Source organism: Macaca nemestrina, chromosome 20 (genome assembly GCF_043159975.1).
Source record: "Macaca nemestrina isolate mMacNem1 chromosome 20, mMacNem.hap1, whole genome shotgun sequence".
In the NCBI taxonomy this organism is placed as follows: Eukaryota; Metazoa; Chordata; class Mammalia; order Primates; family Cercopithecidae; genus Macaca; species Macaca nemestrina.
The window spans coordinates 1,929,180-1,956,572 of NC_092144.1; the positions used below are offsets into that span (position 1 = coordinate 1,929,180).

A 27,393-nucleotide genomic window follows, 5' to 3' on the forward strand; every position below is an offset into this window, starting at 1 on the left:
GCGCACGAGGCAGCCGGCGCGTCTATATGACGTGCTGCTGCCGGGGCGGAGCCCGGTCTCATCACATGATGAAGAGTCCACTGGTGCTACAGCGTCGGAGGCTCACTAGAAAAAACGGGCAGGGTCTCATGCATCACCTGGGGCCTGTGTATACTCGCCAGTCACCTTTTCCTTGAGGGTGGAGGGTTTTAGACATCCGCTTCACTGGGGACAGAGGCCCCGGCTCGAGCTTCCCCGCGCAGGAATAAACTCAAGAGGCAGAACCTAAAATCAAAATGTTTATTGGAGTGTTGTACAAAAGTTTCCAGTCATAAAATGTATATTACAAATCATTGGAAAAAAAAAAAAAGAACACCACATTTGGCATGCATCTTCTTAAAAACCGAATCTCGGAAATGAAAGTCCATGCCAGCCCCAAGGCTACAGCCCAGCTCCGTTTGCAGGTTGTGCTGTGACGCTCGCTGGACGCAGGGCTTGGAAGACGCTGCAGGCGGCGACGCCCCAGGACTGAGTCCCTTGGATCTTTAACAAGGAACTGCCGCGTGCAAGCCTCAGACCAACCCCAGCCAAAGCCGCTGGCATGAGGACAGGTGCATGATCGGATTCTGGGTCAGCCCGCAGGCCTCCTGGCTCCTGGGCTCAGCGGGGCAGGCTTCCGCGTTAACCTTGGGCTGTGCACCCCAGAACCCGCGTTGGTCCAGCAGCCGTGGGCCTCCCCCCAGGGCTGGGCGGCGTCTGATGCTTCGCAGGGAGGGCGCTAGGCTTGGAGTCACAGCATGGGCTTACACAGAGGGATGGTTTCGCATCGTTCTAAGCGGCACACAGCTAAGCGTATTTGGGGACAAATGCAAATTGTTTCCCAGGCCATAAATAACTTTTAAAACTTTGATTTTCTTAGTGTTTCCAAAGACTCAATTCTCAATGAACCTCCAATCACCCACAGGCTGCACAGTCCACACCTCTCCCCACTCCCTTCAGCTAAGGGCACCTGCAGTCCTAGGACCACCCTCAGCCTCCACCCAAGGCAAATGTAGGGCGGGGAGTTCTGTGGACCTGGGGCGTGCTGTGTTCAGGACAGGGCTGGGCAGTGTCTGGACACCAGGACCTGCCGGTTTTGGGGGGGGACTTTGTCCCTGAGCCCAGCCTGTGAAGCTGTCAGCAAATTACAGACCAACTCCAGGATACAGCTTTGCTCCCCCAGGCCCAAAATACGTAGGATGTGGCTGAGACCACCGCATACTCCGCACAGGACAAGACCACCAAGACCCACCCCCGGAACACTCGCTGGCACGAAGCCTGGCCACTGGAGTCCAGGTGATTCCTGCCATGAAGGTGGGGAAGAGGAGTCTGTCGCCAGCACTCCCACTCCCAGCGGCTGGCAGAGGGTATCCCTGGGGCCGGCAAAGCTCCCCACCAGCCGCCCGACTGGGAGCACAGCGTGGTAGCCTGTCGGGCCCCTCCAGGAGGAAATGCTTTGGTAAGACACGCCCCCCTTGATCCACATGGGACAGGGACTTCTTTTTTTTTTTTTTTTTTTTGAGACGGAGTCTTGCTCTGTCGCCCAGGCTGGAGTGCAGTGGCCGGATCTCAGCTCACTGCAAGCTCCACCTCCCGGGTTCACGCCATTCTCCTGCCTCAGCCTCCCGAGTAGCTGGGACTACAGGCTCCCGCCACCTCGCCCGGCTAGTTTTTTGTATTTTTTAGTAGAGACGGGGTTTCACCGTGTTAGCCAGGATGGTCTCGATCTCCTGACCTCGTGATCCGCCCGTCTCGGCCTCCCAAAGTGCTGGGATTACAGGCGTGAGCCACCGCGCCCGGCCGGGACAGGGACTTCTGAGAGCAAGGACAGCGAGCCGGGGCTACATGGAGCAGCGGGTGTTTCTGCTTTGTCAGCTGCTGGCTACTTCCCGGCCTGGGGCTGGGGCCCCCCATTCCTTCCTCCCACTGGCAAGTCCCCAGGGAGACGGGATGCACAGTGACAGGGGAGCGGTGCCGCCCCCACCCTGCCAAGGCCTGGAGACGGCGCGTGCCAACGGCTCAGTTTTGGTGGCTTTAAGACTCGAGCTGCACTTTCTGAAGGAGGCTTTGCTGTCAGAGTGACCCCCAGTCCCACACCACCCCAGGGAGGAGAGTCAGCCTGTCCTCAAGGCCCTGGCGTGAGCTCCCGACCTGCGTACTGACTAATGTAAAAAAATAAATATCCATTAAAAAAATAACTTCTGTGTATCTATGAGGGAGGGTGTAAACGGTGAGCTATTGCCAAAGGGGGTGCCAGGCGTTGGGAAGCTGGACTGAGGGGCTTGGGGGCGTCGTGATAGGAGTCAGGTGGCCTTGGCCTATCTGAGAAACATGGCTTCAGCGAGAGAATCACAGATGAAAGCTACAGTATGGATAGATGCGTGTGTGTATCTAGGCGCAGGGCAGACGGAGCCGGAACCCGGGAGGGGCTCCACAGCGCTCTCCTCCAGGGAGTCCACATGGTGGCGTTCCCTGCAGACAGCTGTTCTGAAACTCACAGCCTCTGCCTCCGAGGCAACCAGCTGTGTCCCCTCCCTGCTTAATGTGACAGGTCTTACAACGGGACTGTCCTCATTCTCCCTTCCCCGGGTCTTCCCCTCCCCTGCCCTGCTGGCCCTGCAGAGTCAGGAACTGACCTGAGGGAAAACTCCCCCAAATAAAGTCAACGGTCCGAGAAACCCGGCCGGTGGGCTGTCAGAACGGCAATCTGGAAGCCCAGGCAGCGGAGTGAAAACCCACCCTGGGGGCCATGCCACCCCCACGCTGCTCCACACCCACTGCGTGGCTGCCTGAGGAGCTCCTGCTGTCAGAAGCTGGGCAGCCAGAATGCAGGCTTGGCCCCCGGCCCCACCAGGTCGACGCCTGGATTCTGAATTTGGTTTTGTAGAAAGCCTTCAAAAAACCCACCACCACTGAATTCCTACGCGGTTTCCGCGCTCTGTCCGCATCGGGGCCGTCTCCTGTCCCCGCTCTAGCCTCGCCGGCCCTCCTCCCTCCAAGCCCGAGCATCTTCTAAACCTCGGGGTCCTGGCCCTGGGCTTCCAATTTGACCAAATGGTGAGATGGGGAGTGGGGTGGGACTGAAAAGTCTCCGGGGCAGCGGTGAAGTGGCAGCGAAGTGAGGCTGGAGGATACCCACCCACACGTTCTGGCAGTTTGCTTAGAAATTCTCTAGAAATGTATCAAGAACTAAAGAAAGCCAATGATATAAAAATAGTTTTCAGTGGCTCTGGGTAAAGAAAGGTGTGTGGATGAGGAGTGTGGGTTCACATCACGTAGCAGCCTCTCGAGGTGGTCCTCGGGTCCCCCTGCAGGAAGGAAGGAAGGAAGGACGGCCATGATCAGGGCCAGCCTGGAGGCGGCCAGCAGGTAGACGGCTGCCCCCACCTCCCCACCAGGGAGGGGCTGAGCGACAGCAGTGTCTACTTCTAGAGCCTTCCATTCCACTTCCACTTCCCCATGAGCCGGCCTGTGAGCGACACGTTCTGTTTTGGGTTCCCAAACAGATCACAGGAATCTTGCGAGACGTGCATTTACCACAGTGTGGCTTCGGCACTCATCTTCTCCCCAAAAGCCAATATTGAAGGGACCTGTGTCTTTGACTGAGGAAGCCTGGTTGACCAGAGAGCATCTGGGAGCTGTTCAACACCCACCTCTCAGGGGACCCCCTGGCCAGCTACCCTGAGGTCTGTGATGTCGTAAATCCACATGACGGGCGCGACCCAGGAGGCAAGAACAGGTCTGTGCCGTGCCCGTAACAGCCAAGGCTGGCTTCACCCTGAACCACGGCAGCCAGATGGAGCTCCCGCCGGGGATGCGGCAAGCACACGTGTGTATGCGTGCAGGAGCTCACTCTGCCCCAGAGGCTGCCCCCCAGCCGCAAGTGGGCACCGGGGTCCTACCTGTTGGTGGAAAAGATCCTCCTCGCCGAACTCGGCTTCCTCCTCCTCTTCCTCCCCATTCTCATTCTCTCGCACCACTGAGGACTGCTTCACAGTCCTCATGGCCACTTCCTGTGTGGGACAGGACACGGCAGCGCGTCCAGGGATCAGGCCCAGAGCTGCCGTGGCCGCCCCGAGAGTCCCCAGGCCCCGCTCAGGACTCTAGCCGAGCACCCCCCAAGCTGGGCACCTACCTCGCCATCCGCGTTAACCAGGACGGTGCGGAAGCTCTCGCCCGTGCCCCAGCTGCTCTGGCCCTTCCACACCAGCGTCGAGGGGGGGCTGTGGGCCACTCCAGCACCAGCGGCCCACACCTGGGGACCCAGGAACAATGGCCCCGTCAGGGTCCCCTCTGGTTCCAGGGATGTGGGTCAGCCACTGGCTCCTACCGCACAGCCCCCTTCAATGCCCCTCAATGCCCTGGGCATTCAGTCCTTCCAGCCTGACGCAGGCTCATCCAGGGTGATGGCCCCCAGGATACAGAAGAGACCAGGCTTCTCTTGGCAAGCAGGGCTGAGCTGGGATCTGACGCCCACCAGGCTCCACGGCCCATGCCCTTGACTGTTACACTTCACGGGGACGCCTGCCAGCCCCAACGGCCTGGACTCAGACCCAGGGCACATAGCTCAGACTCCAGGGAGGCCCAGTGGGGTGACACCAGCACATGGAGGTTCTATGACTGCGGCAGCTACTCTTAGACAGTGCCTGGTGCCACCACCATCCCTACCCCCTACCAAGTCCTGCTCCTCCAGCCCCCTGGCCCCACCTCACATCCCATCTGTGGCCACCCTCGCCCTCCTGCCCCACCACCTACCGTGACCATCTGGCCAGCGCGCAGGACGTACTTGGGCGTGAACTTGTAGGCGATCTCCTCCCCCTCCAAGATCTGCCTCTTAATTCTCCAGTTCCCCAGAGACTGATCCTGGAAGGCACGGCGCACACCTGACCCTCAGCCACCAGGACTGGGACACCGCCCCGATCGCCCTGGCTGGTGGCCCCGTCACCCTGACCCTGGTCACCCCCACCAGCTGGGTCACCCCGTTACCCCTGTGCCCCGGTCATTCCGGTCACCTTGTCCCCTGCCTCGCATTGGCCGGTGGCCCCATCACCCTGACCCTGGTCACCCCCATCAGCTGGGTCAACCCCATTACCCTGTCCCAGTCATTCCGGTCACCTTGTCAGAGTTGTTCTTGAGCTGCACGAACTTGCCCTCCAGGTCGATCTCCTCGATGCTGACACTGCCCGAGGCCGAGGCCTGCTGGGCCAGGTGGAAGCCGCCACCACCACCCGTGCCCGTGCCCAGGACGCTGGGGCCGCTGCCCAAGGGCTCCTCCACCTCCAGCCTCTTCCGCTTACTGCGGCCCAGGCGCCCAGTGGCCGACGTGCTGCCGCCGCTGCTGCTCGAGGTGGCTCGTGAGACGGTGACGCGCGAGGATGGGCTGGGGGACAGCTTCAGCCTGTGGGGAAGGAAAGGAGGGCCGGACTGGTGGTGGCAGCCCCGGACAGCCCAGGGCACGCAGAGTGGCGGCCGCGGTCCAGCCCCACCTCCACCCCTGCCCAGCACTCCCAGCAGCCCCGTCTCGCCTCTCCTCCTACCCCGCCCCTCCTCGCTCCGCGCCCCCAAGCCCCCAGGCCTGCCGCACCTCTCCTCTTCGCCCTCCAGGAGCTTCCGGTAGGCGTTGATCTCCATGTCCAGGGCCAGCTTCACGTCCAGCAGCTCCTGGTATTCGGCCAGCTGCTGCTGCATCACGTCCCGCATCTCCGTCATCTCTTGCTCCTTGGCGTCCAGCATCTTCCGGAACTTGTCCCGCTCCCCGGCCATGGCCTCCTCCAGCTCCCGGATGCGATCTTCAGCGGCGCTGGCCTGCGGAGGGGGCGGGCGGCGAAGGTCAGGGCAGCCCCTGAGTCACAAGGCCCGGGTGATCCTGGGACTGCGGGAGAGGGGCCCTCACCGCAGACTGGGGCAGAGACCAGGGCTGGGCATGGGGCGCACGGGACGGGAGGGAAGGGGCATCTCTGGGCGCCCCGAGGGCTCCATCCACTGCCAAGAGGCCAGAGCCCCGCGCCCCGCACATCCAGGACAGGGCGCAGAGGTCGGGCCAGGGGGCCGGCGGGCGGTGGCGCTGTGCGCGTCACCTGCTTCTGGAGGCCGGAGAGCTGGTAGCTGAGGGACTCCAGGCGCATGCGGGCCTCCTTCAGCTCCTCGCGAGCCGCACTGGCCGCCTTGTCGTTCTGGTCAGAGCTCAGCTTGGCGCTGTCCAGCTGTGGGGAGATGGGCAGGTGAGCGCGGGCGCGGGGTGGGGGTCCCACCGGCCACCCCTGCCCACCCGCCCGCCGGCCACACCTTGGCCTGGTAGGTCTGCTCCAGCTCCAGCTTGTAGAGCCGCACTTGCTCGTCGTGCTGGCTCCGCAGCTCCTCCAGCGCCTGTGCCATCTTGAAGTCATACTCCTGCTGCCGGCTGCTGTCCACCTCCACCAGGCGCCGCTCGTGCCGCCGCCGCGTCTCCCGCACCTCCTGCGGACCGAGGCCTCATGACCCTCCGGTCCCGCCTGGGCCCCAAGCACCAGGCCTAAGGGAGGGCTCCAAAATGTGCCAAGAGGAACCTCCAGGCAGTTCCTGATTCCTTGTGCACAAGTTACAAACCGATACACGTGCAGGTGAGAGGCGGCCCAGGGGCCATCCACGCGCTAGAACGGACTCAGCCACGAAAAGGAGTGAGGCTCTGACACCGCCAGGCATGAATGCACCTTGAGGACGTCACACTCAGCGAGAGAAGCCAGACAGAAAACGCCACCGTGTGTGATCCCATTTCCATGAAATGTCCAGGACAGGCCCATCCACGGAGACAGGGAGGGGATGGGTGGGTACCGGGGCTGGGAGTGACTGCTGATGGCGGGGAGGGGGGGGGGGTTCTTTTTGGGTGATGGAATGTTCTAGAATTAGAGGTGGTGGTTACAAAACCCTGTGGAGATCCTGCCAATGCTGAACTGTACACTTTAAAAAGGTGGACTTAAAATAGCCGGGTGTTGTGGCGGGCGCCTGTAGTCCCAGCTACTTGGGAGGCTGAGACAAGAGAATCGTTTGAACTTGGGAGGTTGCAGTGAGCCAAGATCGCATCACTGCACTCCAACCTGGGCAACAGAGGGAGACGGTGTCTCTCAAAAAAAAAAAAAAAAAAAATTAATCTCTCATAAAAGCCATTATTGAAGAAAGCGGGCCAGGCGTGGTGGCTCACACCTGTAATCCCAGCACTTTTGGGAGTTCGAGGTAGGCGGATCACCTGAGGTCAGGAGTTTCAGACCAACCTGGCCAACACGGAGAAACCCCATCTCTACTAAAAATACAAAACAGCCAGGTGTGGTGGTAGCGGGCGCCTGTAATCCCAGCTACTCTAGAGGCTGACGGAAGAGAATTACTTGAACCCTGGAGGTGGAGGTTGCAGTGAGCTGAGATCACGCCACTGCACTTCAGCCTGGGCGACAAAGCAAGACTCCATCTCAAAACAAACAAAAATCAAAACAAAGAAAGTGAATTACTGATGTTCGCACCTCAGGGCCCAAATTACAGGGGGGCAGCAGACCCGGCCCTGACAGTGATGGGATGCCCGGGCCACAAGGCAGGGGAGCCACAGGGCAGCTGTCTCGACACAGGGCGGGGTCACACCAGGGCAGAGGCACCAACTGGAGCTCACATGGCTCTCAGGAAGGAAACGGCCCCTTCCTCCTCTTCCCAGCTCCCCCTACTCCGCGACAGAAACCATGTCACTTATCACCACGGGACTGGTTTATAAAAACAGCAGAGGCTGGGCGCGGTGGCTCACGCCTGTAATCCCAGCACTCTGGGAGGCTGAGGTGGGCAGATCACGAGGTCAGGAGTTCAAGACCAGCCTGGCCAACATGGTGAAACCCCATCTCTATTAAAAATACAAAAAATACACCAGGCTCAGTGGCTCATGCCTGTAATCCCAGCACTCTGGGAGGCCGACGCAGGCGGATCACAAGGTCAGGAGTTCAAGACCAGCTGACAAACATGGTGAAACCCTGTCTCTACTAAAAATACAAAAATTAGCTGGGTGTGGTGATGCGCACCTATAATCCCAGCTACTCAGGAGGCTGAGGCAGGAGAATCGCTTGAACCCGGGAGGCAGAGGTTGCAGTGAGCTGAGATGGTGCCACCATACTCTAGCCTGGGTGACAGAGCAAGACTCAAAACAAAAAAAGAAAAAAAATTAGCTGGGTGTGGTGGCGCTCACCTACAATCCCAGCTACTCTATAATCCCAGCTACTCGGGAGGCTAAGCCCAGCGTGGGCAAAAGCAAGACTCCATCTCAAAACAAACAAAAAAATAGCAGAAACGCTTCTGAAGGAAGTTGGCTACCTTTGCAGTCAGCGAGGTGGATGGCCCAGCCAAGCAGAGCTCTGCGAGCTGCGCACCCACCCCCACAGCCACCCTCCCGCCTCCACGGCTGCTCTCTCCAGGACTCCGCACCCTGTGGGCTGCACGGGCCTGCGTCAGGCTCCCTACCGCAGCTCCCTGTGAGGGCTCCGCGGGGGTCTCTTCCCAGCCCCTGCACAGCCTTCGTGGGTCTCTTCCCAGGTGCCCTGTGGGCTCTACCTGGGGCATGTTCCTGCGCCCCCGCACAGAAGCCCTCATGAGTCTCTTCACGGGCTCTCTCACAGGTTCCTCCATAGACCCCCTCACAACTGCCCTGGCGGCCTTCCCTCTGGCTCCTGTGGGGGCCCTCGCACGCTCTGGGCCTGGCCGGAGCGGGGCACGGCTCCTGAGCAGCCTGGACATCCCTCCACCAGCAGTCAGCAGCTCTCCCTGGGCAGTGAGTGTGGGCCCGGCCAGCCCTGGCATTCCACCCTGCACTGTGACATCACAATTGGTTGTAAGGGACACAGGCCGACAACGCCTTCTCTCCCCACTCCCCTCTCTGAGCCCCTGGAGGCAGAGGCCCCAGGAAGGAGGCTGGGTGGGGAGCGCAGGCCCCACCCTCACTTTGGACAAGGAGGCCTTGTGGGAGGCTGGACAGTGGCCCCCAGAAGATGCCCCTGACGCCTGCCTCATGGTCTAGTGGTTAGGATCCCAGGCAGCTGGGGTTCTGCTCTCAGGGTGGGAACACCAAGCTTTTAGAAAGGCAAGAAATCACAGGAGACCTTCCTTGACACTGAGAGATGTGTTTCGGCCGGGCGCGGTGACTCACACCGGGAATCCCAGCACTTTGGGAGGCCGAGGCGGATGAATCACCTGAGGCCAGAAGTTCGAGACCAGCCTGGCCAACCTGGTGAAACCCCGTCTCTACTAAAAATACAAAAATTACCTGGGCGTGGTGGTGCACGCCTGTAATCCAGCTACTTGGGAGGCTGAGGCAGGAGAATTGCTTGAACCTGGGAGGTGGAAGTTGCAGTGAGCCAAGATCGTGCCACCACATTCCAGCATGGGCGACAGAGCAAAACTCCGTATCAAAAAAAAAAAAAAAAAAAAAAGGCCAGGCGCGGTGGCTCAAGCCTGTAATCCCAGCACTCTGGGAGGCCGAGATGGGTGGATCACGAGGTCAGGAGATCGAGACCATCCTGGCTAACACAGTGAAACCCCGTCTCTACTAAAAAATACAAAAAAACTAGCCGGGCGAGGTGGCGGGCGCCTGTAGTCCCAGCTACTCGGGAGGCTGAGGCAGGAGAATGGCGTGAACCCGGGAGGCGGAGCTTGCAGTGAGCTGAGATCCGGCCACTGCACTCCAGCAAGGGGGACAGAGTGAGACTCTGTCTCAAAAAAAAAAAAAAAAAAAAAAAAAAAAGATGTGCCCACGTCCCCATCCCCAGCAACTGTGAATGGACCTTATTTGGAAATGGGGTCTTTGCAGATGCCATTACGTCACTATGGATGATCCAGGCAGGCCCAAGTCCAATGACAAGTGTCCTTGCAGGATACAGAATATGGACACAGAGGGGAGGCAGCGTGGGAAGACAGAGGCAGGCACTGGGGAGATGCAGTCGAAGCCAAGGGCGCCCTGAGAGGCAGGAAGGAGCCTCCCTGGAGCCGTGAGGGTGGACTTTGCGCTTCTGCTGTGCCAGGCTGGAGGCCAGGCTGCTCACTCACCTCCTCGAACACACTCTTCCGGAAGTCCAGCTCCTCCTGCAGGCTCTGGCAGCGGTTCTCCAGGTCCACACGCATCAGCGTCTCCTTCTCCAGCTGCTTTTTGGCCACTGCATGACCGTCCTCGGCCTGGGAGACACAGGACAGCGAGCCGTGTGACAACGTGTCTGCTGCAAACGCCCTGCTGGGGTGTCCCATGGCCCCTGGCACCTACCTTGGCCAGCTGGGCCCGCAGCTCGGCCACGTCACTCTCCAGGCCGCGCTTGTCGCTGAGGGCAGCTGCCAGCTCCACCTCGCTCCGGTGGAACAGGGACTCCAGGTCCTTCACACGGCCCTGGGCCACCGTGAGCTCTCCCTCCCTCTTCTTGGCGCTGAAAGTCAAGAGGGCAAGTGAGGGGGGAGGGGCAAGGTCCATGGGGCCGCAGGGAGCACCTCAGGGGGCGTCAGGCAAGCCCAAGGACAAGGTCACCGGGGCTTCTGAGCCCCAGACCTTCCCGTCCCACAGACGACGCAGCCCCACGCACCCAGGCAAAGGCACACGTGCCCTCATCGTCTGCCCTGCACTGTCAGGAGTCCAGCAAGTGACAGCCACCAGTGCTTGGGACCAGCCTGGAGGTGTGGGCTTTTCCAGCCTCTCCTGCCCATTCTGGACCCAGGAGGACCACTTGGGAAGAAATTAATGCATCCTCTATTAATGTTACAAAGGAAGACCCTGGCCTTTGAAGAGTCGGCCTTGTTTGTAAACTTGAGCTGTCTGAAGCAGGCTTACCTGGTCTTCCACTAAACCAAATTAGCTCCAACATTAGATATTTAAGATAGCAAATACTCAGGCTTTTTAAACACACAGATACTACCGGCGTGGATTTTAGGCTTTTTTTTTTTTTTTTTTTTTAAGAGACAGGGGTTCACTTGTTTGCACAGGCTGGTCTCGAACTCCTGGCCTCAAGGAATCCTCCTGTCTCAGCCTCCCAAAGTGCTGGGATTACAGGTGTGAGCCACCCCTCCCCGCAGGGAACTAACTATATCTCCCAAGCAACAGTGAGGACACCCGCGGTTTCTCAGCGTCAGAACTGCTGACATTTGGGGCGGTCCTGGGCACTGCAGGGCGCCGAGCCCTGTCCCTGGCCTCCACCCACTTCAGACCAGAAGCCTCTCGCTGCCCAGTTTTGACAACCACAAATGTCCCCGGGAATCACCCAGTGTCCCCTGGGGACAGAATCACCCCAGGATGGGGACAACTGCATGTATCTGGAATAACACAGCAAAGGCTGCTGGCTGGACATGAAAAGCACATCCACACCCAGGCGGCTGGAGCCCGCGGCCAGAGGCCAGAAGTGACAGGCACCTCTCCCACCCAGCAGAATGCTGTGTTCCCGACTCTGCCTAGAGCCTTCCTTTTTTTTTTTTGAGTTGGAGTTTCACTCTGGTTGCCCAGGCTGGAGTGCAATGGTGTGATCTCAGCTCACTGCAACCTCCGCCTCCCAGGTTCAAACGATTCTCCTGCCTCAGCCTCCCAAGTAGCTGGGATTACAGGCATGAGCCACCAGGCTGGGTTAATTTTATATTTTTAGTAGAGATGGGGTTTCTCCATGTTGGCCAGGCTGGTCTCGAACTCCTGACCTCAGGTGATCTACCCGCCTCGGCCTCCCAAAGTGCTGGGATTACAGGCGTGAGCCACCGTGCCCGGCCCCCCAGTGCCCTTCAAAAGACCACCTAGGCATTTGCCCAAGAACTGAAAGTGACCACCTGTCTAACTGTATCTCCATCAACAACTGTATTTATCTATATTATCTATGTGCATATATATCAATCTACAGATAGCTGTATCTTTCTCTCTTTCTTTTTTATTTTTTTGAGACGGAGTTTCACTCTTGTTGCCCAGGCTGGAGCGCAATGGCACAATCTTGGCACACCCCAACCTCCGCCTCCTGGGTTCAAGCAATTCTCCTGCCTCAGCCTCCCAAGTAGCTGGGATTACAGCACCAGCACGCCCAGCTAATTTTGTATTTTTAGTAGAGACGGGGTTTCTCCATGTTGGCCAGGTTGGTCTTGAACTCCCGATCTCAGGTGATCCACCTGCCTCGGCCTCCCAAAGTGCTGGGATTACAGGCGTGAGCCACCGCGCCCGGCCTTACAAATAGCTATATCTATCTATTGCTGTATCTATCACTGTCTATCTATCTATCCATCTACCCATCATCCATCCATCCATCCATCCATCCATCATCCACCCATCTCTCTCTCTCCCACTAGCTGCCAAGCTCTCACTCTCTGTGGGACTCTTCCTTCCTTCCTTGTGTGACTCAGGAAGGGAGGGCTGCCCTCCCAGCTCACAGTGCCCTCCCTGCCCAGGATCTGTAATAAATCCTCAAACTTGTTTCCTATCGCTGTGCTGAATTTGCACCTTCTGTCAGAAGAACCAGGAGCTGCCCCAAGCTGGGATCCCAGTGCCAGAGCGATGGTCAGGCAGGCAAACGCCGGACATGGGTCAGACGAGAGCTACAGGGCAGCCCGTGTGTAAACAGCCTCTCCTGTGAGGGGTCCCTGGTCGGGGGTCAGACAACCAGGTCTAAGGCCACCTGCCAGGTAAAAGCATCCGTGCCAGGTGCACTGAACCCCAGGTCTGGCTCCTGTTGTGTCCCGCCAGGGGCAGGGCTGCCAGCCGCTCTGGCGCTGGACCTGGTGAAGCCAGGGCTCTCCACACTGGAGATGTGGCATCTGCTTGCGTTTGAGAGGTATGAAGGCCAGACTTCAGCCACAAAGCTGACGCGCCCCCATCGGCAGCCCTCAGGGACACTCAGCTCTACTTCCCCGCATGGAGCAGATCTCCAGCAGGGCCTGGGATGCAGATCCCATATCTCTAAGCACATGCCACCCAGGCCAGGCCCTTCTGCTCAGAGAGTGGCGAGCCCCGCGGCCCTGCAGGGGATTTTTGCAGGGGTCTGGGGGGAGCTGGAGTCTGTTGGGCAAATCCTGACCGGGTGCCCGCTGTGTGGAAGGCACCACTCTCACACCAGAGGTGCGTCTAGAACCCTTGCCTTACACTGCGGGATGTCCTTGCAGGGGGAGGCACCAGCGACACAGGCTGCCCACCAGATGGGAGGCTGCCTGCAGGCAGGGCTGAAGCGGGGCTGGGAGACAACCCTGGGGGCAGAGACCTGAAGGAGCAGTGCTGGAGGAGCCAGGGCCACCGCTGCTGAAACAGCCTTCCAGGCAGGCGAACAGCAGCCCAAAGGCCCAGGGGTGAGGTGGAAGAGGCAGGCTGCAGACCAGCTCAGAGGACTGGAGCAGAGATCAGGGTATCTGGGAATCTCCTCAATAACTCGGTCTAAACCACAGGGTTCCGCAGGACTGCAGGGCACGCCCAGAAGGCAGGGTGCTGGCTACCAGGGCTCAGACCCGGTTCCTAAGAGCACCAGGCGCTGAGTTAGAATCTTCAGCTGTGTACCCGGGGTTTCGTGGCAGGCTCTGGCTTGTCAGGTCCTGCACGCTGCTCCTTGTGTTTCTCTCATTGTGGGGTTTTGGAGATAAATTTGTTAGGATAAGAAAAACACTAGGCTTAGCCCAGTGGCTCATACCTATAGCCAGCACTTTGGGAGGCCGAGGTGGGAGGATCTAGCCCGGGAGTTCAAGACCAGCTTGAGCAACATAGCGAGACCTCATCTCTACAAATAATTAAAAAATTAGGCCAGGTACAGTGGTTCACACCTGTAATCCCAGCACTTTAGAAGGCTGAGGCGGGTGTATCACTTAAGTCCAGGAGTTTGAGACCAGCCTGGCCAACATGGTAAAAAAAAAGTAGCCGGGCATAGTGCTGCGAGCCTCCAGCTACTCAGGAGGCTGAGGCAGGAGAATCATTTGAATTTGGGAGCTGGAGGTTGCACTGAGCTGAGATCGCACCACTGCACTCCAGCCTGGGTGACAGAGCAAGCCTATGTCTCAAAAATAAATAAATAATAAAAAATAAAAAAATTAGCTGGGTGCAGTGGTGCCTTCCTGTGGTCCCAGGTACCCGGGGCGGGGCTGAGGCAGGAGGATCACCTGAGCCTGGGGGTTCGAGGCTGCAGTGAGCTGTGATTGTGCCACTGAACTCCAGCCTAGGCAACAGAGACCCTGTCTCTTTTTTTTTTTTTTTTTTTTTTGAGATGGAGTCTCGCTGTGTCTCCCAGGCTGGAGTGCAGTGGCGTGATCTCGGCTCACTGCAAGCTCCGCCTCCCGGGTTCATGCCATTCTCCCGCCTCAGCCTCCCGAGTAGCTGAGACTACAGGCGCCCGCCACCACGCCCGGCTAGTTTTTTGTATTTTTTAGTAGAGACGGGGTTTCACCGTGTTCGCCAGGATGGTCTCGATCTCCTGACCTAGTGATCCGCCCGTCTCGGCCTCCCAAAGTGCTGGGATTACAGGCTTGAGCCACCGCGCCCGGCCCAGAGACCCTGTCTCAATGAAAAGGAAAAGATGGGCCTCACTGCAGACGCCACGCACTGCTCCGGAGATTGTGAACTGGGAATTCCTCAACACCTAGGGCGGGCACTGTGTAGCATTTTCTTTTTTTAATGTTTTAATTTGAGGTGAAATTCACATCCTGTAAATTTCAACTTCTTAAAGTGAACAGTTGAGAGGTGCCTGGTACAGGGCCAGCAGCAGCTCTGTCCCGTCTGCACGGTGCAGTTCTGACATTTCAGAGCTCCGTGCACCCCTGTCCAAGCTCTAATCATGCCAGAGCCTGCATGGCCCCACTAATGAACCTGCTTATTAAGCACGGTGGGTGCTGAAGGCAGACAGCTCAGAGCCGCTGCCCGAGCAGGTCCCGGGGTGCACCTGTGCTGTGTGGGATGTGCTGAGAGTGGGCAGCCTGTCCTCATTCGTGCCTGGCCCCAGGGTCCCCAGCTCCTGGCCACCATCAGGCGCAAATGGTCCTTCCTGGAGCCCCAGGCCCCGGGCAGGCGGGCAGTGGTCCCTGGGCCAACCTGGAGGGTCTCCTGTTGGCGAAGGGAAGCCAGCTCTCCACGGGAGCAGCACCCGCCCAGGCGGAGGGAGGGCGTCGGATGGAGAAGTCCCGCCCACCCGCCCCCGTTCCACCCCGTGGTGCCGGGATCAGGGTGACGTCGTGTCCAGCCATGACCACTCACCTCTTGTTGACCTCGTCCAACTCTGCCCTCAGCTTCCCAATCTCTATCTGCAGCCGGGCGCGCTCTCGAGCTGTCTCATCCAGGACTCTCCGGGCGTCGGCCAGCTCTGACTCGTACAGCGCCTTGATGCCACTCACCTGGGGAGACCCAGGACAGGGTGAAGTGAGGAGGGACCCTTCCCCTTGGACTGCAGCAGCCTGGGGGCCCGGTCACTGGCCCCGCTCAGATTCCCGGGGACTGGCACGCAGAGCGAGAGGATGGCAGCCTGGGGACAGCCTGGACCAGCACAGCAGCTGGATGGAGCCTGTCCCCTTCCCCGGAGGACTGGCCACACCCAGACACGCAGCCCCTTGGCTGCTCTCATAGCGACATGAGGCCTGGCCATTAGGTGCATTTTTCACACTCTTGGTTTCAGAACCAGAAAATTGGTGGGACATTTAATCAAGGATCTCTCCCGCTGGGCACATGGACACTGAGCTGATCACTCTCGGACAACTGGTGATGACAGCAACCTGGAGCCCTCCCAGACCCCGCTGGGCCCCTGAGACCCTCCACTTCTGCAAGCCAGGGCCCCCTCCCAGGCCTGCTAGGCCCGAGAGCCCCCTGCCCCCACTAGCCTCTGCAACCTGGGGTCCCCTTCCAGACCCCTCTGGGCCCCTGAGACTGCCCCCAGGCCTCTGCAACCCGGGGCTCCCTCCCAGACCCTGCTGGGCCCAAGACCCGTCCCCCAACCAGTCTCTGCAACCTGGAGACCCCCTCTCAGACCCCGCTGGGCCCAAGATCCCCCACTTCTGCCAACTGGGGGCCAGCCCGTGCCCCTCTATGCCCCCACCTTGCACGCAGGCACATGGCCCAGGCTCAGGCTGGGCTGCTCCCTGGGATGGAGGGAGGAGCATCTGGCCTCCCCCTGCCGTGTCCCCCCCGACATGCCAGCTGCCAATGTGGTGGCTCAGAGGCTCCCAGACAGAAGCTCCCACCGCTCAATCACAGGGATCTGCAGTCAGAGCCCCCAGCACTCCCCACCAGCTCCCCCTCCATCAGCTCCCCCCCGCCACCAGCTCCCCCCGCACCAGCTCCCACCCACCAGCTCCCCCTCCACCAGCTCCCCCCTCACCAGCTCCCCCTCAACCAGCGGCCCCCCCACCAGCGGCCCCCACCTTCCACCCCTCAATCACAGGGATCTGCAGTCCCCAGCTCCCCCCACACCAGCTCCCCCCCACCAACTCCCCCCGCACCAGCTCCCCCTCCACCAGCTCCCCCCCCACCAGCTTCCCCTCAACCAGAGGCCCCCCCCACCAGCGGCCCCCACCTTCCACCCCTCAATCACAGGGATCTGCAGTCCCCAGCTCCCCCAACACCAGCTCCCCACCCCACCAGCCACCCCCACATTTCCCCACGGAGACCCGGCCCAGCCAGCAAGGACGCGGCGAGGGGCTGGGGGGTCACCAGGGCGGGCAGAAGTGACTTGAACATCCTCTGGGCCTCCCGGCTAAAGAAAGCCCCCAAACCCGCCCCTCCCGAGGGCCGCCGGGCGAACTCGAGGCACACGCGGTGCCCGGGAAGGCGACCTCTTCACTTGCGACTAATCCTGCTGCAACCACAGCCGCCACCTGCCTGGCCTCTGCACGCGCCAGCTGGGGGCACGGCTCAGGCTTCTCGTGGCCTTCCTGCCTCCCCTCCTCCCACAGGACCATGCACTCAATGAGTTTAAACATATGTGGAAGCAAACCGCGGTGAGATGCCACTTCACACCTGCCAGGGCGTCCGTCAAGAAGACAGACGGTCGCAGGTGCGGGCAGTACACAGAGAAATCGGAACCTCACAGACAGCAGCAGGAACCTAAGCTGAGGCAGCCCTACAGAAAACAGCCCACGGGCTCCCCCAAGAGTCACAGAGCCACCCCGTGACCCGGTAACTCCACTCCTGGGTGTGGACCCAGAAGAAATGAAATTCACTTCCATGCATGTTTGAAAACCACACATGGTGCTGGGCGCGGTGGCTCACGCCTGTAATTCCAGCACTTTGGGAGGCCGAGGCGGGCAGATCACGAGGTCAGGAGATCGAGACCATCCTGGCTAACACGGTGAAACCCCGTGTCTACCAAAAACACACAAAAAAATTAGCCAGGTGTGGTGGCAGGCGCCTGTAGTCCCAGCTACTCAGGAGGCTGAGGCAGGAGAATGGCATGAACCCGGGAGGCGGACGTTGCAGTGAGCCAAGATCATGCCACTACGCTGCAGCCTGGGCGACAGAGAGACTCTGTCTCAAAAAAACATATACATATGGCCGGGCGCCGTGGCCCAGAGGCCTGTCATCCCAGCACTTCAGGAGGCCGAGGCAGGCAGATCTCCTGAGGTCGGGAGTTCGAGACTGGCCTGACCAACATGGAGAAACCCCGTCTCTACTAAAAATACAAAATTAGCCGGGTGTGGTGGCACATGTCTGTAATCCCAGCTACTCCGGAGGCTGAGGCAGGGGAATAGTTTGAACCTGGGAGGCGGAGGTTGCAGTGAGCCAGGATCGCGCCAGTGCACGCCAGCCTGGGCAACACAGTGAAACTCCGTCTCAAAAAAAAAATATATATGTATATATATATATATATTCCATTAAAACATTACTCATCCCATCACCCCAGCGTGACCATGAGAAAAACAACACACAAACCCCCATTGAGGAACATCCTACTGCACACCTGCCCAGCCCCCTCAGGACCAACCAGAACCTCTAACCAGGAATGTGGAGGAAACTATCAGCTCGGAGGAGCCTGGGAGAAAGGGACATGGTCACTAAATGTCACGTGAGATAGTGGATGGGGTCTTGGGGCAGGAAAGGATAGCAGGGGAAACTGAGGAAGTATGAATACATGATGGATCTGCCCGCCTTAGCTTCCCAAAGTGCTGGGATTACAGGAGTTAGCCACCGCACCTGGCATACGATGGTGGGAGGCTGAGGCCAGCAGATCACCTGAGGTCAGGATTTGAGACCAGTCTGGTCAACATGGTGAAACCCCATCTCTACTAAAAATACAAAAATTGCACCATTGCATTCCAGCCTGGGCGAACACAGAGCAAGACTCTGTCTCAAAAAGAGTAACTTTTTTTTTTTTTAAGACAGAGTCTTGCTCTGTCTCCCAGGCTGGAGTGCAGTGGCACGATCACAGCTGACTGCAAACTCCGCCTCCTGGGTTCACACCATTCTCCTTCCTCAGCCTCCCGAGTAGCTGGGACTACAGGCGCCCACCACCACGCCCGGCTAATTTTTGTATTTTTAGTAGAGATGGGGTTTCACCATGCTGGCCAGGATGGTTTCAATCTCCCGACCTCATGATCGCCTGCCTCAGCCTCCCAAAGTGCTGTGATTACAGGCGTGAGCCACCACGCCCAGACGGTTTCTACATTTTTAAATGGCTAGGGGTGGCCAGGAGAGGTGGCTCAGATCACCTGAGGTCAGGAGTTCGAGACCAGCCTGACCAGCATGGTGAAACTCCATCTCTGCTAAAAATACAAAAATTAGCCAGACGTAGCAGTGCAAACCTGTGATCCCAGCTACTGGGGAGGCTGAGGCACGAGAATCGCTTTAATCCGGGAGGCGGAGGTTGCAGTAAGCCGAGATTGTGCCACTGAACTCTAGCCTGGACAACAGAGCGAGACTCTGTCTCAAAAACAGAAACAATAAAGGGGAAAAAGATGAAGATACTTTGTGACACAGGCCGATTCTATGCACTTCACAGTTCCATGCGTATAAATAAAGTTTTATTGACACACAGCTGCACCCACTTATTCACCTATGGTCTAAGGCAGCTTTCACCCTATGGCAGAGCTGAGCGGTTTAGATGGAGAGTGTCTGGCCTTTTTTAGAAAAAGTCTGCCGACCATGCCTGGGTGCCATGCTGTGATGATGAGGAAAGTTCTCGTCTAGAGGCCGGGGCACCTCACAAAGAACCTCTGAGCCTGCGGAACAGGTGTGCCGGGGCAGGACAGCCTGCCTGTGCTTGTGAGGCGCTGCAAAGGGCTGGGGACAGGCTGGGCCTTTTGTTCCATGTGTCACGGCATCTAGCAAGTGCTGGGCTTGAGGGATGCCACCAAGTGTGTCCACACACGTGGGCCTGGCAGGGCTCAGACGGCCTGAGATGGCCTTTGCCTGGACCCGTCGGACACAGAGCGGCACAACTCAGCTGGAGGAGTCCACGGTGGGACAAAATGGCCCGGCTACAGCTCTGTGCAGATAATGCAAACACCAGCTTGGGGTCTCTTCCAAAGCGGACTCCACCCTCCACGCTCACCTCCGAGACCCCCTCCGGCAGCCCTAAGCAGCCAGGGGACACCAGGGGCAGGGAAAGGCAGAAGACACCGAAGCCAGGTCTCCTCCCTCGGGAACGTTAAGGCCTGGCAGGGAAGTACCTGGAGTACCTACCTCTCCTGCACCTGGACCCAGGCCACGGCGCTGCCTCCCTGCACCCGTCCCCACCCCCAACACCCAGTGATCCTCCTTCAACAAATATTCAACAAATACCCATCTGGCCAGCACCCACCCCACCCTTCCCCAAGCCCCCCAACAACGCTTGTATATGGTGATTCATCCACACCGCCAAAAGACACCCCCCAGCATCACACGGGAATGTGGAACCCATGCTTGGCCTGGTTTTGTACGAGTGTGCAAGGGTGAGCTCGTGCGGGCAGGAAAGAAGTGAGCAAGTTAGCCGGGCATGGTGGTGCAGGCCTGTAATCCCAGCTACTCGGGAGGCTGAGGCAAGAGAAGTGCTTGAACCCAGAAGGTAGAGGTTCCAGTGAGCCAAGATCACACCACTGCACTCCAGCCTGGGTGACAGAGAAAGACTCCGTCTAGAAAAAAAAAAAAAAAACAACGGCCAGGCGCGGTGGCTCATGCCTGTAATCCCAGCACTTTGGAAGGCTGAGGTGGGCAGATCACAAGGTCAAGAGATACAGACCATCCTGGCCAACACAGTGAAACCTTGTCTCTACTGAAAATATAAAACTTAGCCAGGTGTGGTGGCGCACGCCTGTAATCCCAGCTACTTAGGAGGCTGAGGCAGGAGAACTGCTTGAACCCAGGAGGCGGAGGTTGCAGTGAGCTGAGATCACGCTGCTGCACTCCAGCCTGGGCGACAGAGTGAGATTCCATCTCAGAAAAGTGAGAAACGTGTGTGTGAGGACCTTGGGGGACGCCACGCACCAGGATGCTGTGAGTCGTGTTATGAGCCTGAAAAAATCTGAACTGAGTCCCTCATGCCTGGGCATGGCTCCTCGGCCTGGCCACTCTCGTGGGGGTTGCGTTATCCTCATGGAGGCTGGGTCATCCTCATGGGGTTAGGGCTAGGGTTAGGTAATTCGCTTTTCAGGGGGCTGAGGAGCACCCCAGCCTCCACCCACTCTATGCCAATCATGTCTCTCTCCCAATGTGACAACCAAAGGCAGGCCCAGCCTTGGCCAAGAGTCCCCTGGGGGCAGAACCTGGCCAGGTGAGAGAGGCCCTGCTGTCCAGGTGACCTGCATGCTCTGAGGCCCGACACCCCAGGTCCCTCCTCGCCGGAGCTCCCTCCCCTGCCCCCCATCCTGCCAGCCTGAGCCAGAGGCTGCTTTCTGAACCCCACCTGGCCCACCTGTGTCTAGAAAGACCCCAGCTATTCCGGGTCACTCCCTCCATGTGACGCCTCCCTACTAGCGGCCCCTACCCCAGCAGGTTTCCAGCTCTGCTCCCCACTAGCCGGGTTCCTGGCCCACCAGTCCCAGGCCGAACTCCCAGCTGTCCCCTGCCACATGCCCTGCAGACACGGCTGGGTGACAGGGCTCACGGGGGGGGCCAGTGTGTCATCTGCTGAATGGCTGCCTTCACCCGAGTCAGACCCGCATTTCACCCTGCCTGAGTGAACTGAGTTGTAAAGGACGCTGCTGGGGCCCCGAGAGGTGGCGGGGCCAGGCTCCCTCTAGAGCACGGGGCGGTCCAACAGGGCGTCCAGTGGGGCTGGGGCTGGTACCTCCCCAACACTCATGAGGCCCTGCACCCTCAAAGCTCCCTGCAGCTGTTCCTCCCATTGGCAGGTGGGACAACAGAGGCCCAAAGACAAGAAGCCAGCTCTAACCCCGCACGTCACGGGTCCAGCAGGCGGCCTCGACGTTGGGACAATTCTGTCCCCGCTGGACAGATGGCAAGATGGAGGCTCCAAGAGACACCGGGGCCTGCCCAAAGCCACACTAATTGAAAAGCAGGGGACTGGCTGGGCACGGCGGCTCACACCTGTAATCCCAGTACTTTGGGAGGTCGAGGCAGGTGGACCACCTGAGGCCAGGAGTTTGAGATCAGCCTAGCCAACATGGCCAAACCCTGTCTCTACTAAAAGTACAAAAATGAGCCAGGCGTGGTGGCGCACACCTGTAATCCCAGCTACTCAGGAGGCGGGGACAGAAGAATTGCTTGAACCCGGGAGGCAGAGGTGCAGGGAGCTAAGATCACACCACTGCACTCCAGCCTGGACGACAGAGCAAGACTCCAACTCAAAAAAAAAAAAGGAAAAAAAAAAACAGCAGAGGACCCCACCAAGCACTGATCTTCCTTCTACCTCCCTGAAGGCATCAGCTACATTCTTTCAGGTTCCCTGTCCCCAGGGCACTGTGACAGCAGAACCCACAGGGAGCCACTAAACAAAAGCTAACCTGCTGTGGCCCCACACACAAGAGCTGAGTATTATAATTATGCCCATTCCAAAGGCGAGGGCACTGAGACTCAGAGAGGGTAAGGGACTAGCCCAAGGTCACACAGAGGGTAAGTGGCTCCCAGAACGACCTGACCCCCTCAACAAGCAGCTTTTCTCCCAGAAGCCCACCAGGTCCTCTGATCTCCAGATGGGCGAGTGGGGGCTGGGAGCTGCAAATCCCGACTTCAGCACCTGGCTCTCCCAACAGGATGCTGGGACCTGGGGACCCCAGGACCCCAACCCATGGCAGGAATCAAGTGGGTGCTCCTGCCTGCCCTCCGTTCTGGAGTCCTGTCCTTGAATTGGGCATGGCCAGCGGGAGGGACAAACAGCCTCCCCAGGGTCAGGTTGGGGAGCAGGACAGATGGCACCCAGACCCCAAGGCACCCCGACCTCACGCCCCCTTGACGGGCAGACTTTCCAGCCCTTTCTCCTTCAGTCCGCACTGAAGCCTCGGGGTCCATTCAGAACCTCAACACTTTCCTCTGGACCCAAGACCCCAGCTCTCCCGCTTCCTTCATATTCCCTTGGGGGCAGAACCTGCCAGGCCACCAGTGACCCCAGGGCACAGATAAGGGCCTGCGAAATTTCCCATGGGACTCCAAGGTATCAGAACCTCTCCCTTGGCCCCCTACCCCCCACTCCCCGCCCGGGTGAGAGATGAGGGGCCTAATTCCCACCCCAGTCACCAATCTCTCCTGGATTCATCAGGGAACTCACTAAAGCTCCAGGGAGAACTGAGACCACGTGACTCACCCCAGAGACTCCAGGAAGACCCCCCCCACACCCCATCATGGGCCTCCTCAGAGGGCCTGGGCCCCCCAGTCTCCTCGGAGCCCAGAGACCACCCCCATTCCCCCCCAGATGCCCCAACACCCAGCTTCATCCCCAGAGACTCCCACTCACACCCCCTCAGTTGGCGGGGGTCCACCAAGTCTCCTTGGAATCCTCTGAGGGATGAGGCACATGGTGGGCTGCAGCCCAATACTCAGGGAGCCCCCAGATCCCCAGGACCTCTCTTTGGTGGGGAGCCCTAGTCTGCAACCCTCATGGCCCCAGAACACACCTCTCACAGAAGGGTCCCCGCAGCTAGCTGGAGGCGCCTCTGCAGCCTTCACTCAGGACACCGAAGATCTCCTGGGACCCCCTCCATAGGTGGGGCATTCCTGGTCTGCACTTCTCCCTCAATGCCCTGGAAACTCCTGGGGGCCCCTGAGAGAATGGGCCATTCCCATCTGCACCCCTCCCATGGGGTCCCCCAAGATCTAGGAAACTGCGGTGAGCAGGCTCTGCCCAGGCGGCATCCCTCACTCAGGGTCTCCTCCTGGAGATCCCCGAGGCCGGGTCGTCCCCACTCCTGCTCAGGGTCCTCCGTGATCGTGTACCCCGCGGTGGGCTGGGCCTGGCCGAGCTGCACCCCTCACTTAAGGACCCCTCGAAACCCCCTGGAGACCCCCAAGCAGGGACCTGTCCCGGTCTGCACTCCTCCCCAGGGTCCCCGCGATGGCGCACCCCGCGGTGGGCAGGGCCTGCACCCTTCATTCAGGAGCCCCCCAAACCCCCTGGAGACCCCGAGCCGGGAGTCGTTCAGAGTCCCCGCGATCGCGCGCCCCGCGGTGGGCGGGGCCTGGCCGAGTAGCACCCTTCGCTCAGGAGGCACTCTCCGAAACGCGTCGGAGATTCCCCGAGGCCGGACTGTCCCCGTCCGCATCCCAGCTCAGGGTTCCCCGCGATTGGGAGCCCCGCGGTGGGCTGGGCCTAGCCGAGCAGCACCCCTCACTCAGGAGCCCCCAAACCTCCTGGAGACCCCTGAGCCAGAGCCTGTCCCCGTCTGCACCCCCGCCCAGGGTCCCCGCGATCACGCACCCCGCGGTGGGCGGGGCCTGGAGGAACTGGACCGCTCACTCTGGGGCCCCTCGAAACCCCCCGGACACCCCCGAGAGCCGGGCCCGTTCCTGTCTGCACCCAGGGTCCCAGCGATCGCGCACCCCGAGGTGGGAGGGACCTGGCCGAGCTGCACCCCTCACTCAGGGGCCCCCCGAAAACCCGCGGAAACCTCCGAAGCCGGGGCCCGTCCCCGTCTGCACCCCCGCCCCGGGTCCCCGAGATCGCGCGCCCCGCGGTGGGCGGGGCCTGCCGGCTGCACCTCCGCCCGACCCCTAAGCCCCGGCGCCCACCTCGCGCGTGGTCACCTCCTCCTTCTCTGAGATCTTGAGCAGGAGCCGGTCGTTCTCCAGCTCCAGCGCGCGGACGCGGTCGATGTAGTGAGCCAGGCGGTCGTTGAGCTCGCGCAGCTCCTCCTTCTCCTGCAGCCGCGACAGGCGCGTGGGCGACAGCGGCGTGGCTGGTCCGCCCGCGCGGCCGGGCAGCGGCGTGGCCATGGTGGCGGCGGCTCGCGGCCTGCGCTGCTCGCGACGGCGGCCCGGGCTCGGCGGGCTCATTCAATCCGCGCCGCCGGCTGCAAGATGGCGCCGCGCCGCGCCGCGCCCGCCGCCCGCCGCCGCGGGGCAGCCTGGGACTGGTAGTCCGGCCACCAGGCGCGCGCGGGGCACGCCGGAAGTTGAAGTCTCTGTCCAGCTCCCGCTTCGCAGAGGCGCTGACTCCAGAGACAGACCGCCTGGCTGCAAACTCCCAGCTCCGCCACGAGGAAACAGCATTGTTTCTTTTTAGTGCCTGTTTCCACACTTAGAGAACCTCAAAACGTGCTCAAAGAATCAGACACAAAAGGCCCTATAGGGCCGGGCGTGGTGGCTCACGCCTGTAATCCCAGCACTTTGGGAGGCCAAGGCCGGTGGATCACTTGAGGTCAGGAGTTCGAGAACAGCCTGGGCCACATAGGGAGGCCCCACCATCTCTACTATGGAGGCGCATGCCTGTAATCCTAGCTACTGGGGAGGCTGAGGCAGGAGAATCGCTTGAACTTGGGAGGTGGAGGTTGCAGTGAGCCAAGATCGTGGCACTGCACTCCAGCCTGGGCAACAATGGGAAACTGTCTCAAAATAAAAATAAAAAAGCAAAAAAAAAAAAAAAAAAAAAAGCCATATAGTGTACAATGCTACTGATATAAAATGTCCAGAAGGCTATCAAGGAGCATGAATTTCAACAAATTGAGTTTAATGATCTCATTGGCTCTTATTAGCAATTCATGAATGGGACAGCATTCAATCTATGAAATAGGCACTCAAACTAGCTGAGCAGAGAGAATGGGCACTCTACATTATAAGCAGAAAAGGCTGAAGAAAGGAGAAATAATAAATAAAATAAAAGCCAGGCCAGGTATAGTGGTTTGCTCACGCCTGTAATGCCAGCACTTTGGGAGGCCGAGGTGGGAGGATCGTTTGAGCCCAGGAGTTTGAGACTAGCCTGGGCAACATAGCAAGACCCCATTTCTAAAAATAAAAATAAAAAAAAAAACAGCCAGGTGCAGTGGCTCACACCTGTATTCCCAGCACTTTAGGAGGCCAAGCCGGGCAGATCACGAGGTCAGGAGTTCGAGACCAGCCTGACCAATATGGTGAAACCCTGTCTCTACTAAAAATACAAAAATTAGCCAGGCATGGTGGCACACGCCTGTAGTCTCAGCTACTCGGGAAGCTGAGGCAGGAGAATTGCTTGAACCTGGGAGGCGGAGGTTGCAGGGAGCCGAGACTGCACCAGTGCACTCCAGCCTGGCAACAGAGTGAGACTCCATCTTAAAAAAAAAAAAAAAAATTAGCTGGGCGCCTTTAGTCCTAGGTATTTGGGAGGCTAAGGTGGCAGGATTGCTTGAGCAAGAGAGGTCAAGGTTACAGTGAGCCATGATCACATCACTGCATTCCAGCCTGGGTGACAGAGCGAGACTTTGTCTCAAAAAAAGTAAAAATAAAAATATGAAATAAAAACCAATGGGTTGATTCAAAGTTACTTTTTTCATAGGGTCTGTTTTAACCCCTTCTGTTTTGAGGGGACTCCCCTATCAGGTTAACTGAGCCCCTTTGGCTTGGTGGCTGTGAATGGTTTTTTTTTTTTTTTTTGAAAACCTGCACCCTTTAAAGTTCAGTTTGAGGCCAGGTGCGGGCAGCTCTCACCTGCAATCTCAGCACTTTGGGAGGCTGAGATGGGGGTATTGCTTAAGCCTAGGAGTTTGAGAACATCCTGGGCAACATAGTGAGACTCTGTCTCAGACAAAAAAAATGTTTTTTTTTTTTTTTTTTTTGTAGAGACAGAGTCTCACTCTTGTCACCCAGGCTGGAGTGCAATGGTGTGATTTCAGCTCACTGCAACCTCCACCTCCTGGGTTCAAGCAATTCTCTGCCTCTGCCTCCTGAGTAGCTGGAATTACAGGCGCCCGCCACCATGCCCAGCTAATTTTTGTATTTTTAGTAGAGACTGGGTTTCATCATCTTGGCCAGGCTGGTCCTGAACTCCTGACCTTGTGATCCACCCACCTCAGCCTCCCAAAGTGCTGGGATTACAGGCATGAGCCACCGCACCCAGCCAAAATAATGTTTAATCATTAGCCATGTGTGCTGGCACACACCTGTAGTCCCAGCTCCTCGGGAGGGTGAGGCAGGAGGATGGCTTGCATCCACGAGTTCAAATCCGCAGTCAGCCATAATTGTGCCACTGCACTCCAGTCTGGGCAATAGAACGAGACCCTGTTTCAAAAAATAAAAAAATAAAAGTTCAGTTTGACTACGTGGTACCTAGCACTAGAGACTCCATTCCAATTTTATCTGGTCTGCTGGGGACTAGAGACCCCAGTCTAAAAAAATGGCCTGCCATACATTTTCTTTAACAAGGCCAGGGACAGTGGCTCACACCTGTAATCTCAGCACTTTGGGAGGCCGAGGCGGACAGACCACCTGAGGCCAGGAGTTCGAGACCAGCTTGGCCAACATGGCAAAAACCTGTCTTTCCAAAAAATACAAAAATTAGCCAGGCATGGTGGTGGGCGCCTGTAATCCCAGCTACTTGCGAGGCTGAGGCACAAGAATTGCTTGAACCCAGGAGGCAGAGGTTGCAGTGAGCTGAGATCACGCCACGGCACTCCAGCTTGGGTGACAGAGCGAGACTCCGTCTCAAAAAAAAAACCCAAAAATGTAACTTAACAAGACAATCTATACAGCAGTGTTTCTCCAACTCTGCACTAGATATCTGGGGCCAGATCACTCTCTGTTGCACGGGGTTGGAGACAGGGGGTGCTGTCCATTACAGGGTGTCGAGCAGCACCCATTCCATGCCATGAGCATCCCAGTCTCCTACTTATTTTTTATTTTATTTTTATTTTTATTTGAGGCAGCGTCTTGCTTTGTGGCCCAGGCTGGAGTGCAGTGGCGCGATCTCAGCTCACTGCAATCTCCGCCTCCTGGGTTCCAGCGATTCTCCTGCCTCAGCCTCCCGAGAGCTGGGATTACAGGCACGCGCCACCATGCCCGGCTAAGTTTTTGTGTTTTTAGCAGAGACAGTTTTGCCATCTTGGCCAGACTGGTCTTGAACTCCTGACCTCAAGTGA

General features: G+C 58.6%; 1 protein-coding gene across 4 annotated transcripts; it reads right to left on the bottom strand.

Annotated features, from left to right (window-relative positions):
• Window positions 1-265: 265 nt before the first annotated feature.
• On the bottom strand, window positions 266-24,355 carry LOC105485806 (lamin B2). Of its 4 annotated transcripts, XM_011748304.2 has the most exons (12): window positions 24,077-24,355; window positions 15,188-15,324; window positions 10,274-10,430; window positions 10,063-10,188; window positions 6,304-6,474; window positions 6,096-6,221; window positions 5,603-5,823; window positions 5,134-5,416; window positions 4,774-4,881; window positions 4,154-4,273; window positions 3,921-4,031; window positions 266-3,326 (listed from the first exon to the last, which is right to left on the bottom strand). In XM_011748304.2, exons 1-12 carry the CDS (start codon window positions 24,338-24,340, stop codon window positions 3,285-3,287), a joined length of 1,866 nt encoding a protein of 621 aa, XP_011746606.1. In that variant the 5' UTR covers window positions 24,341-24,355; the 3' UTR covers window positions 266-3,284. The 4 variants fall into 4 exon arrangements, with proteins under 4 accessions (XP_011746606.1, XP_070943182.1, XP_070943183.1 ...); XM_071087081.1 differs by lacking the exons at window positions 10,063-10,188; window positions 10,274-10,430; window positions 15,188-15,324; window positions 24,077-24,355 and adding an exon at window positions 8,449-9,194; XM_071087082.1 differs by lacking the exons at window positions 10,063-10,188; window positions 10,274-10,430; window positions 15,188-15,324; window positions 24,077-24,355 and adding an exon at window positions 8,485-9,193.
• Between the last annotated feature and the right edge of the window lie 3,038 nt (window positions 24,356-27,393).